Here is an 18,496-nt window from a genome sequence, read left to right as displayed (position 1 = left end):
TCAAAATCTATTTGCTTTCACCTGGACCAATCCTGCCACCCGGACTTCTACTCAATTGACCTGGACAGTCCTTCCCCAAGGCTTTAGAGATAGTCCCCACCTTTTCAGACAGGCTCTAGCACAAGACCTCAAATCCCTTACTCTCTCAAGCTCCACCCTCCTTCAATATGTAGATGATCTTCTCCTGTGCAGCCCCTCCCTACAAACCTCTCAACAGGATACTATTCTCCTTTTAAACTTTCTCTCAGAACACGGCTATCGGGTTTCACCCTCCTCCAAAGTTCAGCTGTCCGCCACTCAGGTCACTTACCTGGAAGTTCAGCTCTCCCTGAGCTACAAGGCCATTACCATAGACAGGAAAAAACTTGTCCAAACCATGCCCTTCCAAACAACAAAGATGAAATTCTCTCTTTCCTGAGTCTTGCTGGGTTCCTTTGTTCATGGATCCCCAACTTTTCACTCCTGGCTGCCCCCCTACATGAAGCATCCCAAGGACCTCTTACTGAGCCCCTCTTGACGCCTTTAGCTAAGCCCTTCTATAAACTCCAGCTGGCCCTTCTACAGGCCCCTGCTCTGCACTTGTCTGACCTCACACGCCCCTTTTCTCTATATGTCTCAGAAAGGCAGGGCTTTGCCTGGGAGTTTGGGGACATACATTAGGACCCTCCTTTGCCCCAGTTGCCTATCTTTCCAAAAAACTAGATCCTACTATTCAGGGATGGGCTCCTTGCCTGCGAGCCCTAGCAGCGGCTGCCGTCCTCATTCAAGAATCCAAAAAACTCACCTTCGGGTCAACCACAACTGTTTTCTCCCCTCATTCATCTTTCCAAACTCCTTACCTACAAAGGCCTACAGACTCTTTCTCCCTGCAGGATTCTATCACTTCAGGTTGCCCTAGTTGAGGACACCTCCCTCAATTTCAAAACCTGTCCTCCCCTTAATCCCTCCACCCTTCCATTATCTCCCAATCCACAGGCAGGATCACAACCCCCCTTCCATAACTGTTTACAAACTCTAGATGAACTCCTACCCTGTCCCTCCCACATTCAGAAGGGCACCCTTCCTCAGGCCACATATCCCTGGTTTACTGATGACAGTTCCTTTATCCACGAGGGTGTTCAAAGGACAAGATATGCCATTGTCTCTCTGGACAAAACTATCGAGGCAAAGCCCTTACTTACCTCCTAACACCACAAACCAACAAGCAGAACTGATCGCCCTTACCCATCCCTTCACTTTAGCGCAGGGGTCCTCTCTTACTGTCTATACTGATTCTAGATATGCTTTCCATATCCTACTGTCCCACGTAGCAATCTGGAAAGAATGGGGACCCCTCAACACCAAGGGCAGCTCTATCACCAATGCCAAACACATCATACCACTGATAGAAGCCTCACATCTCCCAACAGCCATAGGCCTGGTACATTACCGCTCCCATTGGTCAGATCAGTCATCCATCTCCCTTGGTAACAACAGGGCAGATGAGGCAGCCCAAAAAGCAGTGTTAGCCCTTGTAATAGGTGTCCTCATTCCAGGCCCTAAAAAATCCATTTCCACACTACCAGCCTGCCTTCCACTGAGGCCATACTCTCCTACTTACATCACTTACTCCACCCTAACCTCCAATCTTTACAATGCTTTCTTAAACCTTACCTGCATCTTTCTCATTCCGGGCCTTACCAGAAAAACCTGCTACACTTTCTCCTTTTGAACTCATGTATGGCCGCCCTGTGCTTCCTCCAAGTCTCAACTCCGAACCTCCTATCCTTCCTCCTCATCTTGTCAACCCTTTACGTCAACACATTCACTCTCTACTCTGGTCCCACGCTGACCTCTATGTACCAAAACCTTAAGACCCCACTTCTACTTTTTATCACCCAGGAGACTCTGTGCTCCTATCCCCGCCACACCGAGCGACATCATCCCTAACTCCCAAATGGCAAGGACCATACACAGTAATCCTTTCCATGCCAATGCAGCTAAACTTCAGGGTCTTCTCTACTGGATACACAACTCCCACCTTAAGCCGTTTGTCTCACCTTATTCCCCTCCCACCAAATCTCCCACAGGTTCCTACTCCTCCACCCTGATGGGACCTCTTACTCTCTGCATTTCATGATGCTCATCTCCACTTCCACTCATCACTGAAGTTTCTGCCAGCATGGAGTCCTAAGACCTCCCTTACAACTGCCATGCGTCATGCTTCAGAATTGTTAACCCTGGTCTCAACACTTATTCTCTCACCAGACCTATCTTCCCAACACCAGCCCTTTCTTCCCTTTCAGACTGTACAAAAGATTTCAACATCAAGGATTCCCTTTGCCCTACAGGTTGCTTTTCTGCCTACACATATGTCCCCAAAGAATGCTATAATTCAGCTACCTTATGTAAACATAGCAATCGGCCCAAATGCAAAAAATTTCTGACCAGAACTTTAACCAGCTTGTATTACAGGATTACCAACCCCTCTCCAAAGACGATGATCCTTATTAAACCTGGAACACGCTATCGCCACTGTAGACCAAGGGCTCATCCAAAGACCGCCCCCCATCAATAGAAAAAATGAACTTCATAGCCCCTAATCAGCAGGAAGCAGTTACTGAAGACTGACCTTCACCCCTTCCCAAGTCCTCTACCACTTACAAAACAGAAAAGAGAGGAATATAAGAATATAGTAATTTATCCTCCATTTACATCATGGTCCCAAGCACATAAGCTGGTGAAAATCATGCCTGGACCTGTCTCATCTTATTTCTAAACATTTCAATCCACGCCCAAGTCAACAGGCCAAGCGATACTTTTCCACTCCGATCCTACAAAAGGCACAACGCTCTGCACCACACGGCTGCTCTCTCTCTTTCTAGGGGCAGCCACTTTCTCTTTCAGATAATAAAATCTCTTGTGTGGGCCCGTGTCTCCTGAGTCATTCCGGGTAAGGAGGGTCACAGCGAGATACCTTTCACTTTGTTTCAAATAACCTCCGTAATACAGACAGAACAGGTTTTCTTCAGTCTTTAGTCTAACTGTATAATTTTTGCTTTTTTTCAAATAAAAAAGGCAGAGCTGTTTTTTTCATTAAAATAAAAGGAGAAATAAAAGATAGGCAGAAAAGGTATGTGCCAGTTTCCCCATCACTCCAGTCAGGTTAAGTTTAGAAAGTCCCTCCTCTCTTTAAGTCCTACCACCTCTCCTCTCCATTTGTATTATGGAACTCAGATTTCCCTACCCACACAGACTTCTGGTAAAGATTACCCATGAATGCAGAGAGGGCCTACAATTACACATAAAACAAACAAAGCTTTTCCCCCTACCCTATTGTGAACCTGGCAACAAGGTAAACCCCTAAGTCAGTTTCTCTGGAAATTGACCCCAAATATTCCAGCCTTTGCCAGGAATCTTATCTACTACCAGCCTCTCTATTATCTTTACTCACCCTAAGACTGAAAATTCATGCCACATCCTACTTTTTGGCAGGCTTTTAAATATATCCTCAACCTCAACTCATCAGAATGTAAAAGGATGCTAATGAAAGCCATCTCCAATCTTCCCTTCTCACTGCATTTTAAAATGCTTATTCTCTCTTCAAACCTCACACATTTGCCTTGAAAAAATGTCCTGAAAACACTCTACATGGACTATTTGAGTATTCATGTTTCTAAAGAAAATTACAATAGTCTATTTCAAATTACTGTAACACATCTAATTTTCAAAAGTGTACCTGTGTATATATACACCTCAGTGCACATTGTAAAATTCAATTCCTAGTTCTAAATGGGAATTAGACTGATAATTTTTCATATTAAAACAAGGAAAACTAATTACATACTGATTATCTTTTAAAATACTAAAGTCATATATTTTTAAAGTATACTTTTACCAGATAAAATCTCAAATCACTGATTAAATTTAAAAATTTTTATACAATTATCAAAACTTTGTCAAATTCAAAAATTCTACCAAGGTTTTTTGATTTACATTATTTAAAATTAGCAGTGCTTCTAAAATATAATATAGCAATTACGCCACCTGTGGCATTTCATTGTGTTCTCTTGTATAGAACATAAAGTAACTGACTCATTTTAATTTGAAAAATTATACAAATAGTTCATGCTTTCCAGAAAGGTTACCATAATAGCCAAAAATATACTGATGGTAGACTTCTTCTAGTGTGAATTAAATTATTCATGATGTTTTTCCTATGCAGTAAGAAAACACAACCATATTTTACTAGATATTTAACCAATTAGGTTCCAGAGATACATTAATTTTTCTTCTTTGACTCCAAATTTCCTAATAATCTCAAATTTGACTGTGGGTAAAACTGAAACATTTCCAGAATATCTCACCTGGCTTTAGTATATCTGCATATCAATGGGTGCTCAGAGGTGGAAAGAAGTATGGCTTTAGTGCATTTGTGTCTTTCCTCAGGGGTGGAGAAGTTGATCTCCATATCAATGGGTAATTACCTGGGCAATAGAGGGCTTATCTGTACCTGAGAGATGAGGGAGGAGGGTCAGGGTTGTGGCTGCTTGAGCAGGAGAGAGAGATGGGCTGGACTGCAGTTTTGTAAGCAATAAACAGGTTTTAAACTTTATTTCTCCCTTTGACTGATTTCGGTTTTTAGAGGTACTTTGCCCCGGGATTTCCTTTCCCCGGACTTACAATTGGCAAAGTCAGCAGGATTCCTGTGAACCTGAAATCTGTCACAATGGGTGTGACCTTTGGGAGGGCTGCCCCTAGAAATGATGGGGAGAAGCAGCGCTCACACCGAGGGACATGTGTCTACACTCGTGTAGTCGTGGAGGCGCCACCACAGCTCCTGGCCACGCCAACCCCCGCCCGTGGCCCGAGCCTAAGGCTACTGCTTCTGCCACTGCTGCTGCTCTTGCTGCCAGCCGGAGACTGGCCACAACCATGGAAAGGAGCAGAGGTCAGAGTCACCTTGAAGCAACTGGCTGCTGTGTACCATGCCTTGCTGGCTACAGAGCCCATCTCTGGAACAGCTCCGACCAAGGTAATAACTCCTATCCCATTGCGGGGTGGGTGCAAGACTGGACCCAAAGGCCATGTAGTGGCGTGGCACAGACACCTCAAAAGATAATGTGGGCCCATCGGTGTGGCTTGTTTTTCACCTCTGAAGAAGTCAGCCAAGTCTGGAAGGAGTGCCCTGCACGTTGTGCAGATCAGCAAACCACCAAGAGGGGCCTAGAGCATCTCTCTGCAGCCTGCGGTCGGTTGCCAGTTCCTGAGAGCAGTCGAGGTACCCACTTTATTGGACATGCATTGTAAATATGGGTACAGCAATTAGGAATAAAATGGACATGGCCCTGGACATTTCAACACATAGATCGGCAATGGCTGGCTCTTCTGGTACCTTGGGGAAAAGGCCTGGAAGCTGGCCTTCTGTGTATTCCTGTAATAACAGAAAATTGCCCCTCAGCAATCACAGTTATTTGCTTCTACAGTCTTTGTGTCCTGGATGCGCCCCCTGGCTGCAGCTGCCACGTGATGGCTGAAATGGACAAGCTTTGGACTTAATGTGCATGGGACTTTGAACCTAGCTGAATCCTCTGGCTTGAGAATTATGATTGTGTTGCTGTTGTCAAGAAAATAATGTTTAAAGAGAGGCTTGACTTTGTCTAATGTTTGGTAAAAGTTTTGTGAGCAATCTAGCATGATTGTTAGGAATGAGTAAACAAGTGTAGAAACGTATTTTGTGCTTAGTGAGAGATTGTGCTGTAAAGTACATTTACTTAATCTGCATAGGCTGAATCCTCTGGCTTGAGGATTATCAAGATTTTATTGCTGTTACTATTGCATGTTATTAGATTGGTCGGAAGAGGGAGATCAAGTAAATTGTAAGGCGAGATTTCTGGAGGGGTGGGATTGTGGGTAAAATTGAAACATTTCCAGAATATCTCGCCTGGATTTAGTATATCTACATATCAATAGGCGTTCAGACAAAAAAAGAAGTATGGCTTTAGTGCATTTGCATCTTTCCTCAGGGGTGGAGAAGTTCATCTCCATATCAATGGATAACTACCGGGGCAACAGAGGGCTTATCTTTACCTGAGAGGTGAGGGGGAGGGCCGGTGTGGTGGCTGCTTGAGCAGGAGAGAGAGATGGGCCGGACTGCAGTTTTGTAAGCAATAAACGGGTTTTAAACTTTATTTCTCCCTTTGACTGATTTTGGTTTTTAGAGGTTTTTTGCCTCGGGATTTCCTTTTCCTGGATCTACATTGACCCACAATTCAAAAAAGTAACAGCAAAAGCCATAAATTAGTCATCTACTGTCATGGAAGAAGTGAACAAAGTTGTTATAGGTCTCTATAGGTCTCAATTAAAATATAGAATGAAATAAAAGCATGAAATCTGGTTAAAAATAAAGCATAAATAAGAGAAGACAAGCAATTTAAAATTCTTATTTCCTTTTCAATTAAGTCTTTGTTCTATCTGACTGTTACCAGTGGTCTCCCAAAATGCTCCCACATTAGGAATCCTGAAATTTAAATCTTTTACCTATAGCATTTAACATGTAATAGAGCATATAAATTTCCAAAGCTTTCACACAAAGAGCAATTAAACTTCCATTGTCTATCAATCTGTCTTACTCTCTTCATTTCTTTATTTGCAAAGCAGATTAGTTAGAACAATATCCCACTCATTCTTACAAATAAGTAGGTTATACTTTTATTCTTTCTTCAAAGAAGGTGGGAAATTCATCCCTAGGTCTATACAAATAAAACAGCCTGTGCATCATCACCTAAACCACTGATAGTTTAAAGCTTTAAGAGATTTTACTAAATTGGGGCAAAATACAAAAGACCAAGACACCAAGCAAAACACATCAATATTATAAACTCATTAGTTACAATGCAAATTCACAAATAAACTTAGGTTAGTATTAGGAGACCACATACAAATTACAATACCTGAGATTTAGTGCATTCCTTTGAGCCAAAATGAAATGAGTGCCATAAAGGAGGAAAGGAAAAGATGAACATTATCAGACATGCTATAGTATATCTGCCAAAATGAATATAATGTTAAAATAAGGTTAAGAATGACCATACAGAATTGGCTATATATATATAATGTTCTCTATGTTTTTTAGCCATGCACTTAAAAGCAATTGCACTCATTTAAAATCACCTGTGAACTATGATCATCTATCTTTTCTATAAACTTTTCACCCTCAATCCCACTACTAGAGTTCTTTCGAAAACAAATATTTCTGTTAAGAATAAGTAAAAAATATGGCTTAGGGGTAATGAAGAATACTAATTTTCACTTAATTGTTTTTATTCTGTGGTGCCATATATACAAAATTAAATTTTTGTTTTCATATGTTAAAATCATGTACTCATGTACTTACATATGATAAGTATTATACAAATATAATTAAAACATAATTTACACAAAAAGTAGGATTTAATATTTTCAAGTATGACTACATTATTGCCAGTCTGAACTCAGTAAAAGTAGTAATAATATATCACTCTTAGTAAACTGGTATGTGAAATCAAATTAAAATTTTCATACTAGTACAGAATTTTCCCTAATAAAAGTAACTGTTGACCAGGTAAGACTTTTTGTAAAACTACTAAAAAAAAAAAGTAATCTTGCAATAAAGACAACAGAAAACTGTAATTTTAAAAAATCAGATTAAAAAAAAGGAGAGTTATGTAAGGAAAGTGAGTGAAGTATTTGTTTCCTAAAGGGGAAAATATGGAGATAGAAGAGAGAAATGGTTATAAAGTGATCCCCCCAACTTAAGTGTGACACATAAGAATCAGCTTTACTACTAAACCTTAAGTAATCCATATTCCTGTTATCTTAGTATGGACTCGGATTTGGAAAAATAATGCCAAAACTGGAAGAATATTAATAATATTAGTACTAGGCTACATTATAATATATAGTACTATTAATATATACAACTATTTTTAATCCATTAATGGAGCATTCTTCCATGATGCTCCATTAACTCTAAAAATACTACCTTCTTTTATAGTCAGTGATAACAAAAAACCTTTCATAGACTTTTTTTTTAAAGCAAGTGTCTCCAATAAACAAAGCTGTCTTTATGATGAGCAAAAAGGCAATCCTTTCCAAAAGAGCTCAATGAAATGATTCAAATATGAAATTCATGTTAAATTAAATAGTGCATGGGTAGTTAAGAGGAGTAGGCAGGTAGCTGATGGTCAACACTGCTTAAATATTCAAATACAAAGAGCTCTTAGCAATAGAGCATATAAAGTATAAGCATAAAATACATCACTTGAAGTTACTAAAAACTGAGTACAAACTTTTAAATCTATATACATTTCCCATGCATTTTACATTTATACTTATCTACAAAAAGGACAGATAAGAAAAACAAATGAGAAATGAAGAAGTTGTCAATTATCTATTTTCATTTTAAAATTATTTTCACATATAATGACTACTCATTTAATGGCATTATATGTATTGATAAACTATCTTTGACCTTAAGTAAAATTTAAGTTTTTAAAAATAGAAATCCTCAAATATATTCACAACTATTTTGGGTTGACTACCAGGGTTAATTTAATATGCTGAGTGCAACTAAGCAGAAAGAAGGAAATAAAATATGGCTCTGAAACTGACTATTTGGGGTATAGTACAAATCACTCACTAGCTGTGTCTTGGTTTCCTCAAACATGAAAAGCAGTTTATTTATCAAATACTTATGAAATAAATGACAATCAAGGGGGCCATAGCATTTAAGAGGATCTCTGAACCTACTAGAAATACTTCAGATTATTTTTACACTGGGATTTTAAATAGCATCATTTCAAATTATGCTCTCACTTCATTGTATTAAAAACAAAAAAAAATTCTCAGGATATTCTCATAATGGTATGAAAAGCTATGAAATGTTATTTTTATATATCTATTTTATCAATAAAAACAGGTATATCATTGGGGTGGGGGTGGGGAGCTAAAATTTTAAATTAAGGTAAGAACTTAAAATATTCCAGTTACAACTGTACATGCTGACCACAAAGCTGATTCTCAGAGAATTTTTTGAGAAAAAAAGAAGCTAAACAAAGTTTTTTGAGATTTTATTCCTATGCTCCATGAAACTATTCATACTACGTGTGCTTCCAGCAAAATCTGCACCTTGGATAGGATCATCAGAGAAAGGAATTATTCACCAAAAATTGAAAATTTAAATGTCTTTGTCCAAAACCCCCATCATAAATAAAAATATGATACTTTTATAACTTACCGTATGATAGCCTCTAGGCAAAGGTGGTTTGCCCACAGGATAAGGATCCACAGTATCAATAATTGTTTGCCTTTCACCTTTCTGGTTGATTTTTCTAAATCTCCTTCGAGACTGTCGATGAGAAGCTTGACGTTGAAAATATTCTTCATTTTCATCCATATAGTCCACCTGAAAAAAAAAAATCCCCGAAATTTTATTTCTTCAAATACAACATTCCATATTATGATCAGATGCAGAACAAAACTTACAAATAAGTCCATATTCATTCACTTTGCAAAGACATTTGTAGACAAACTATCCTGACAGACTGTTCCTGAACTTCTCTGGAACTAATTGGTTTTAAGTTAACTTTTTTTTATGAAGAGGCATTTTCAGTTCCACTTAGGAAACATGGGTAACTCTTGAATTTCCTGTAGTTTCAAAGGGAAGGATATTTTCAGTAGTCTTTGTGCTGATTTATTACTGAAAGATCTCACAGGATACATTACCACTCATTATGAAAGCAACTGCTCCATTGTCTTAACTGAAGCACACAAACTCTGATGTATATAAGTAAGTCTATAAAAACCCCTAAATCGCACATGACTCAAAACAGGCCTGCCAGCAGCATAATTTTGGTGGATTACTTAAGGGTTTCTCTTCCTACTTTGATTCTGTAGATTCAGTTTCTTTTTATTATAAATAGCATTGTTTAAAAAAAAAGTAATTCCTCATTTAAACATTTAGAAACCTGGTGAATGGACTAACGGAATACAAGTTACGTTAGGTTAATCCTCATCATACCTACGTAATGCAAATGTGACTGCTCACATTAGAGACATATTTAGATGCTAAGACTATTCTCACAATGGCAAACCTAGTAGTTTGTGTATCAGCAAGTATCAAATCTTCAAGGAATTTTTAAGATCAAAACTCCTTCAGAGAACCATAAGATATAACTAAGAGGAGCCAAAATCTCTAGAAAATACCTAAAGTGCTTTTCAAGACCTGTTGCTGGAAAGTCTATGTAGTTGCCTATATTTTTTCCAATCCTATTTCTTTACTTACCACCATACCACTGTTTCACTTAAGAGTAAATTTAGGGAAATTTTACAAAAAGTTTTCTCTAGCATTGATGAAGAAGTTCTCATTTCTGATAGAATTCCTCTCCTACATCATCAGGAAAAACTCTAAATCTTCTCTGAAAAAAGACTTATAGTCATCTACCAAATTCTTTATTAAATGTAAATAAACAACTCCCATCATTATCTATATTAGACCATCATTTATTTATAAGGTTTTCCTTCCATGATAGGATGCTATGATGGAGAATACTACGCACATCAGTATAAGCTGAATGTCCACTCTAGTGCATTCCCTATACTCTTATTTTTGTTGCTGATTTTTAAAAAGTGGTACACATTGTCCTACTTATATAGTAAGGTAGAATGTGATGGGCTTTTAAAAAATATCAATAAAAATAATTATGCTATTCATATCTTCCTTAACATTATGTTTTTTGTGTTATCATATCTCAATATATTTTTTTAAATCACACAATTCAGTTAGAGAGATAAGGATCTCAACAAAATGTTTAACCAGCATACTAGTCCTTTCAAACAGCTGAAGGAACTGAAGTGATTTCCTTACGTTAATTGCTGCCTGAATATGTATCACTGTGACTCATTTGAAGAATCTCCCTCATTCCAATCAATTTTTGGAGATCTAAAATCCTGCAATTTAAAGATTCTCCCCAAATTTCAATTAAATGGCATATCATAGACTGATTTACAAAGTTCAAGTGTCAAACATTCAGGTTCCCCTTTTAAGCTTTCTTTTTCATTTAATTGAATCCTGTAAATCATTACAATATTATGATCATGAACTCAAATGCATAATAAAATGTTATGAAATAAATATACCTAAAGTTATAAAATATATAATATACTAATACAAGTAGCATATGAAAGTGCTTTTATTTCATAACTTTTTTAGGGCAAGAAAGTCTTCTCAGATTCTTACCACAATCATTTCAGAAGGCTCTAAAACAATGCATTCACAGCCACGCCTAAAGCTTCCTGCAGAACGCTTGCCAAAGCTAGAAAGAAAAAGAGATTTAAGAAATATAAATTGTAAATTTAAGCCAACACTCCAGATAAATAGAAATGAAAAACTAAACAACAAAAAAACACATGGAGAAAAATAAACCATGTTTACTCGTTATTTACACAGAATGACAAGGAACCATTAAAATTCTTAAATTTCAGACATATTATTCTAGAAAATTCCAATAGAATGTTTTCTAATTAATAAGATAGATAATGATGTATCAGTATGAATGTGTCTTGTGTTAGGCTGTCTTAAACCAGTCTGAGTTAGGTGAAGATTTAGAATATTCTAATAAGGATGGGAACTGAATCAATGGCAAGCCATAAAAACATCCAGAGAAAGTATAAAATGTATATAATTCTCTTCTATAACCTAACTCACTTATGTTAAACATTTCTTTCACCTAAAAAATGTAACTTTTCTAAATTTTCAAATCAACTTATTGTAAATACATTTAAGGAAAAGGTATTTAATGTAAGACTTTTTCCATAGTTACAAAGTGAATTAAATGGATGTGTATATTAAGAGCCCATTCCTCCTCAGAACTCTGCACTAGTGACCTCAGACATAATGCCTTTACTATCTGTGACGACCCCACCTTAACACTACAGCAGACATATTCTCTCTGACACAGCTACACAAACTGGAACCATGAAGAGAAAACCCTGGTGAAGCTAGGTAGTCCTGATTTGCTCTACTAAAGTACTACTACTGCAAAATCCTCCCTTCCCTCCAGTCAATATTTTTGGTAACCATTATTAATAACCTATCTTTCAGAAAAAATGTAAGAAAAAATTCTTCCAAAGAACTATTTCATTGAGCACACTTTTTCCCCAAGGTAACTGACATTTTGAGTGACTCCTTTGGAAATTCTTACTCCTTTAATAACCCATTTTATGTCATGGTGGTGCACAACATTTCACATACTAAAAGGCAAACTATGGGTTTTTTTTTAAAAAAAAGGTCATATAAAATGAAGAAAACAGTAAAGTCAACATCCTCACTCTGCCATTTGTGATCTCTGGCAAACCAACTTGAAGATTCTCATATTCTAGATTTTACTTATTTGCAAGGTTATTAGATTAGTCTGGGCCTGAAGTCCTTTCCTTCTCCAAAATTCTGTTTGTATGAAAATCAAAAACAGAACCATACTTAGCATATATGAAAAATTATTTTTAAAATATTCATATATACATCCATATTTCCATAAACATACATATTAAGAGTGTTTATTAGACAGGAAATTATTGGCAAGAAAAAGATAAACCTATCTTCTTTGTCATGTTACTTCTCATGCAATTAAAATGATCTGAATTTTTAAATATTTTTTTACTTTACAATACATTTAAATAACATAAAATATTCAACACACAAAAATTTTTCATTTCTAAAACTACCTAACTGCAATTTAATTTTTACAGTGAAGCTTATTACAGTACAAATTTTAAGAAATAATTTCAACATAATTATAATATATGTAGCAGTTTTCATACCATCACTGCCCATTTAATCCTTTTATACAACGATGTAAAAATATGTAGTGTGCTTAAGTTTATTACTAAATAAAATAACATTAAAATCTAAAGAATTTGTGACTGATCCTTTTGTTAAATTATAGAACTAGACAAATTTTATAAACATCAATTGTTGAATGGTTTACCTTTTTAAAAATTCCATGTTGAAAAAAACCCAAATGTTTGTGATACATATGAGGATCATATTACACTTAATAAAAAATAAAATCTCCTAAAATTGAGTTGCTTGCAAATTTTAGCAACAAAAGGGGTAACATTTATATGCATAAACTATATGGTAGCCACTTATTTTATGCCTAATTATTGCAACAACTCCCTAATTTAGAATTAAGGCTTCAAATCCTCTTATCAACTAGCCATTAGTTCAACAGAATGTTACATCTAGGAAGATATTCACATTTAGTCACCCTAACACTTTGGGGATGAAAAGCTTGCATCCCCAAAATGTGCTATAAATATGCTCAAGTCCTACTTGCCATCACAAAGATGTGAACTGTAGGAGAAATAATAGGTTCTCCACCAAATTAATTCTTTACTATGCTGAGTAGAAAAGACAAAGTACAAAGAACACAAAGGAGAACAAATTATTTCATTTATCCAAAAATCTACTGTTACAGACATAACCAAGAACCCAGAAGGAATAAGTGGGCTCCAAAGAGCCAAAGCACAGGTCAAGAATGCACATGCTAGGCCTAACGACAAGGCCTCTTGGTTCTGTCACAGAGATAACTTCTTATTCTTAGCTTATAATCCAGAAGCTCTAAGGAAGGAATGAACAGAGAGAAAGAAAAATGTCAGCTAGAAATTCATTAAGTCCAAAAAATACTCTTTTTTTGGTACTATTCTGGTTCTTCGAAACAACATATATATAAATGAAACAATAAATATATAAAATGAAATAATATATAAATTTAAGTAAGTAAATATTATTTACTATGTTTTAAAAAATCGATGTTCTATACAGACATATAGGAGATAAGATATACCATAGACGTTAAGATCAATTCTATTAAATATTTTTGATGATTTAGTAGAAAGGTACAGAGAAAAATCTTCAGGTTTGTAAATGATACATAGATATTTAGATAGTAAACCACAAAACAAAGCCAGTAAGAATAAAGTACTAGACTTTTTATGAAGTTTTATGTGATCGCAAGAAAGCAGTAGAGGATCCAACCTGCACAATGAAATAGTCTATGTGAAAAGCAATCAAATGCACCCAGCACTTACTATGATATTAAACAATAAGGAATTCTCATGTTTTAAGGTCATAAATGAAAGGCATTAGAACAGTAAGCTGCTAACATAATAATAAACAAAGCACTTCAAAACAGACACACTAGGAAAGAATAAAAAATGCCAATTACTGTACATATCCTTATCAAAAACCACAAAAATCTGTAATAGAGCATTGCCCTAGAAAAGTCTCTAAGGGGAAAAAGAGAATGGACAAGTTTCTAACAAAAATACTGAGGCAATATTCAAAGGGTATTATTCTCTAAGACCAGCGACATAAATTTAAAAAGAGTTCACTCAGCCATTAACAGCAGCTGAAAGCTGGTATAATTTAAGTTTCTAAAGTCATGATATAAAAAAGAATTAAAAATGATACAGATTAAATAAGAATTTGGATAACAAATAATATACCTACAATCCTTCTAGGTTTTCAGAAAAGTCAGAAAAAAGTAAGGATTCTTCCAAAGCCAGGTGACTATATTCTGCAAATGTTCCTTGTGCCTATGTCAGAAATGGACAATTAATCTCATTAAGTGCACTTGTTGTTATTATATCTTATAAGAGACTACACAAAGCGATATACAGATTCAATGCAATCCTATCAAAATCCCAACAGCCTTTTTTGCAGAAATGGAAAAGCCAACGTTGAAATCCACATAGAATTGCAAGGGCTTAATTATCCAAAACAATCTTCAAAAAAACAAAGTTGGAAGACTCACACTTTTGATTTCAAAACTTACTATAAGGCTACAGTAATCAAAACAATGTGGTACTGGCTTAAGAATATAGGCCAATGAAATAAAATTGAGAGTCCAGAAATAAACCCATATATCTATGGCTAACTGAACTGTGACAGAAGTGCTACATTCATTCAACAGAGAGCAGCCTCCTCAACAAATCTGCCAGGACAACTGTACTTCCACTGAAAAAGGAATGAAATTGGAACACTATATCTCTCATTACATACAAAAATTAACTGAAAATGGATCACTGACCTGAATAAAAAAGATCCAAAACCATAAAAATCTTAGGAAAAAAACAAGGATAAATCTTCATGACCTTGGATTTGGCAGTGGATTCTTAGATATGACACCAAAATCACATGCAGCAAAAGGAAAAATAGGTAAAGTGAACTTAATCAAAATAAAAAATTTCTATGCACCAAAGGAACATTATCAAGAAACTGAAAAAATAATCTACAAAATAGGAGAAAATATTTGCAAATCATATATCTGAGAATGGTTTACTAGCCAGAATATATAAAGAACTCCTACAGGTCAAAACAAAAAGACAAACAACCCAATTTAAAAATAAGCAAAGGACTTGAATAGACCTATCTCTAAAGAAGACACATGGCCAATGCACACACACAAAAAACTGCTCATCATTCTTAGTCATTAGAGAAAAACAAATCAAAACCACAATGAAGTACCATTTCATACCTGATACTAGATTTAAATGAGATACTAGGATGGCTACAATTTAAAAAAAAAAGAAAGCAAGTATTAAAGAGACTGTAGAGAACTTGGAACCCTTGTATTTTGCTGGTAGGAATATAAAATGGTGCAGTCACTGTGAAAAACAGTTTGGCAAGTCCTCAAAAGGACAGACACAGAATTTCCATATGACCCAGCAATGCTACTACTAGATAAACCCAAACATACTGAAAACAGGGACTCAAAGAGTTATTTGTACACCACTGTTCACTGCAGCATTATTCACAATAGCCCAAAGGTGTAAACATCACATATGTTCATCAACAGATGAATGTACAAATGTAATATATATATAACATGGAGTATTACTCATCCATAAAAAGGGCTGAAGTTCTGATACATGCTAAAACATGGTTGGGCCTTGAAAGCATTAAGAAGTGCAATAAGCCAATCACAAAATGACAAATACTGTAAGATTCCACTTACATTAAATACAAAAATTCATAAAGACAAAAAAAAAGTAGATTAGGGGTTACCAGGGTTGGAGAATGCTTGAATGGTTACAGAATTTCTGTCTGGAACTATGGAATGTAAGTTTTGCAAAGAGGTAGTGGTGATGGTTATACAACAGTGTGATTGTACTTAATGTCATTGAATTATACACTTTAAAATGGTTTTAACATGGCACATTTTATTATACACACACACATATTTAACCACAATTTTTTAAAAATTTTATAAGAGAAACTTATCAAGAGGATTTTTGTTTGTTTGTATTAGTGGCGTTAAGCTAGTTGGCAAAAATTTAGGACTGAATAAGAAGTAGGAGCTCCACTTTAACCAAGTAACAATCTTTAGAAAGAAAATAATAGTTAAGTCTGCTAGCTGAATTATATCACTGATAAGTCTGGAATGGATCTCTTTTCCACATTAATTTAGCAATAAAGTGATGGAAGTTGTGGGTAAAAGGAAAGTTAGGAAGGTAAGAGGAGAAGGTAAACAAATGTTACTGAAATATTTTAAATCAAGTGCTTTGAAAAGTCAATTATACCTACATTTTTTCTTTTACACAGCATTAATCCCATTTCTATTTATTCCTAGCCATACTTAGAAGGTAGCCTCTCCAAGTCCCATCTCCACACATGCAGAGAGAGGGAGACAGAAAGACTGAGTACACAATCAAACCCACAAATACACAGTTTTGCTTCTCATTTCTCTTCCAAATACTCAATGGACACATAGTACAGAATCAATATTAACTCTGTAATCAATACAGAGCTTATAAGAAACTTGTTTAAATAGTTCCCCTTCTTAAATACTTTGTATTCCATGGAAGATACGTACACAAGAAGTCTTAACAGGCAGAACAGGGAGCACCATTAAATCACTTTTTTAAATGTCCTATTTGCTCCCTACAATTGCATCTCAAAACCAAAATGGATTTACAGAATTTCATAGCTAAGAAAAAACTTAGAAAATCTTACAGTACAGGGTCTCTCTTCTTTAGCATCATACCTGAGAGTGTGCCATAATACAGTGTGCTACATCCAAGGTTCTCAAATATTTGTACTTAGAAAAAGGTCCCCAAGTGATTTTTTTTTTCCTTTTATTTGGCTATGTGTCCTTTCCAAGTGATTACAATACGTATGATCTATGTCATTACACTCTGGCCATGAAAAGTGCCTTCCCAGTTCAACTTCATTTCTCAATGGAGAAACTAAGCCAACCTACCTAAGGGCAGGTTAAATGAGATGCCTGAAATCACAACCAGATACCACGGTGCAAGTCTCTGTTATACTACATTGATCTTACCCTTTTCTCGTTTCCCTTTATAGCCCTTTTTTCACATTCAATGATATAAACTCTCATCTTTGGTAAGCTTGACATTTAATAATAATTTCCAGAGCTCCTCAGGAATACTGATATATCACATCACACTTACCCCTAAAGCACAAACCCATGACAAGTGGAAAACAGAACTTGGTTGAAAGGCAGATTCTCAGAAACTGCCTAGGTTCACTCACTAGTTAGCTGAGCAAAAATGACAAATCAACTTGTGTAATTCAGAATCCAGCAAAGTTACAAATGGCCATCAAGAGCTTAAAAGTTATGCTGGAACAGTCAAATACCTGAATGTCAAATCTATTAAAAGCAAGTCTCTTCAGGCAGCTGCTGCCAGAACTTCAGCTAGTAGAACATCTGCTTCTTTGAGACAGCACATATAATGCCACATACGAAGAGAAACAAAGACACTTTAAAGGTTTAAACTTCTTAATTTTTAAAGTAACACAGCTTATTTTAACTGAGTTAAAATAATATTGTCAAAAAATTAATCCCTGTTGGATGGCAGCAGAGCACAGAGAATACAGTTAATGATCCTCTAATATCTTACTACATTGATAGATAGTGACCACGCTAGAAAGGGTGGGATTTAATAATATGGGTAACTGTTGAACCACTGTGTTGTATAATTGAAACCAATATAAGATTGGATATCAATGATACTTAAATGAAAAAAATTTATCCCTGTTGTCTTCTGGTAATTTCAGTCTTTCTATATATACACACATATGTGTATACATGTATAAGACACAAATATTAATACATTTAGGTACAATAACTGTCTTTCAAAGCAAGAAAGATGTAGGCAGCAGCTCATCAATGAAATATGGCCTGAATATTTAAAAACCTGTTAGCTCCTTTTATACTGATACCAGCCTTTCACAGGAGGCCATAAAGTCAGAGAAGATGTGATAGGGAGAGACAGAGAAGCATGGTATATGAGTCTTCTAGTTCTACACAGTATGAAATTTTAATTACTACAGTCTATTTTAAATCCTTCTAAATTGTTCTGTATAAATAGACGGTAGAGCTTGGCTTTCAACTATTAACCTCAATGTAATTTCAGAATGTCCTTATGGGGTTGTATTAAATAACCAAAGATA

At 35.8% G+C, this 18,496-nt stretch overlaps 1 protein-coding gene across 8 annotated transcripts in view; it reads right to left on the bottom strand.

The window, feature by feature from the left end:
• Positions 1-18,496, bottom strand: part of RAPGEF2 (Rap guanine nucleotide exchange factor 2) — a 259,283-nt gene that overhangs the window by 114,469 nt on the left and 126,318 nt on the right. For 6 of the 8 annotated variants that reach the window (XM_036887962.2, XM_036887967.2, XM_036887969.2 and 3 more), the window contains 3 exons: positions 11,258-11,333; positions 9,257-9,424; positions 6,933-6,950 (listed from right to left, as the gene is read on the bottom strand). In XM_036887962.2, coding sequence (XP_036743857.2) covers positions 6,933-6,950; positions 9,257-9,424; positions 11,258-11,333 — 262 coding nt within the window. The remainder of the gene's footprint in view (positions 1-6,932; positions 6,951-9,256; positions 9,425-11,257; positions 11,334-18,496) is intronic. The other 2 variants (XM_036887963.2, XM_036887970.2) reach the window with 1 other exon arrangement.

The sequence above is a fragment of the Manis pentadactyla genome, chromosome 1 (genome assembly GCF_030020395.1).
Source record: "Manis pentadactyla isolate mManPen7 chromosome 1, mManPen7.hap1, whole genome shotgun sequence".
NCBI classification, from domain to species: domain Eukaryota; kingdom Metazoa; phylum Chordata; class Mammalia; order Pholidota; family Manidae; genus Manis; species Manis pentadactyla.
Note: the sequence above shows the minus strand (reverse complement) of the source record. Positions and strands in the feature narration are given on the sequence as shown.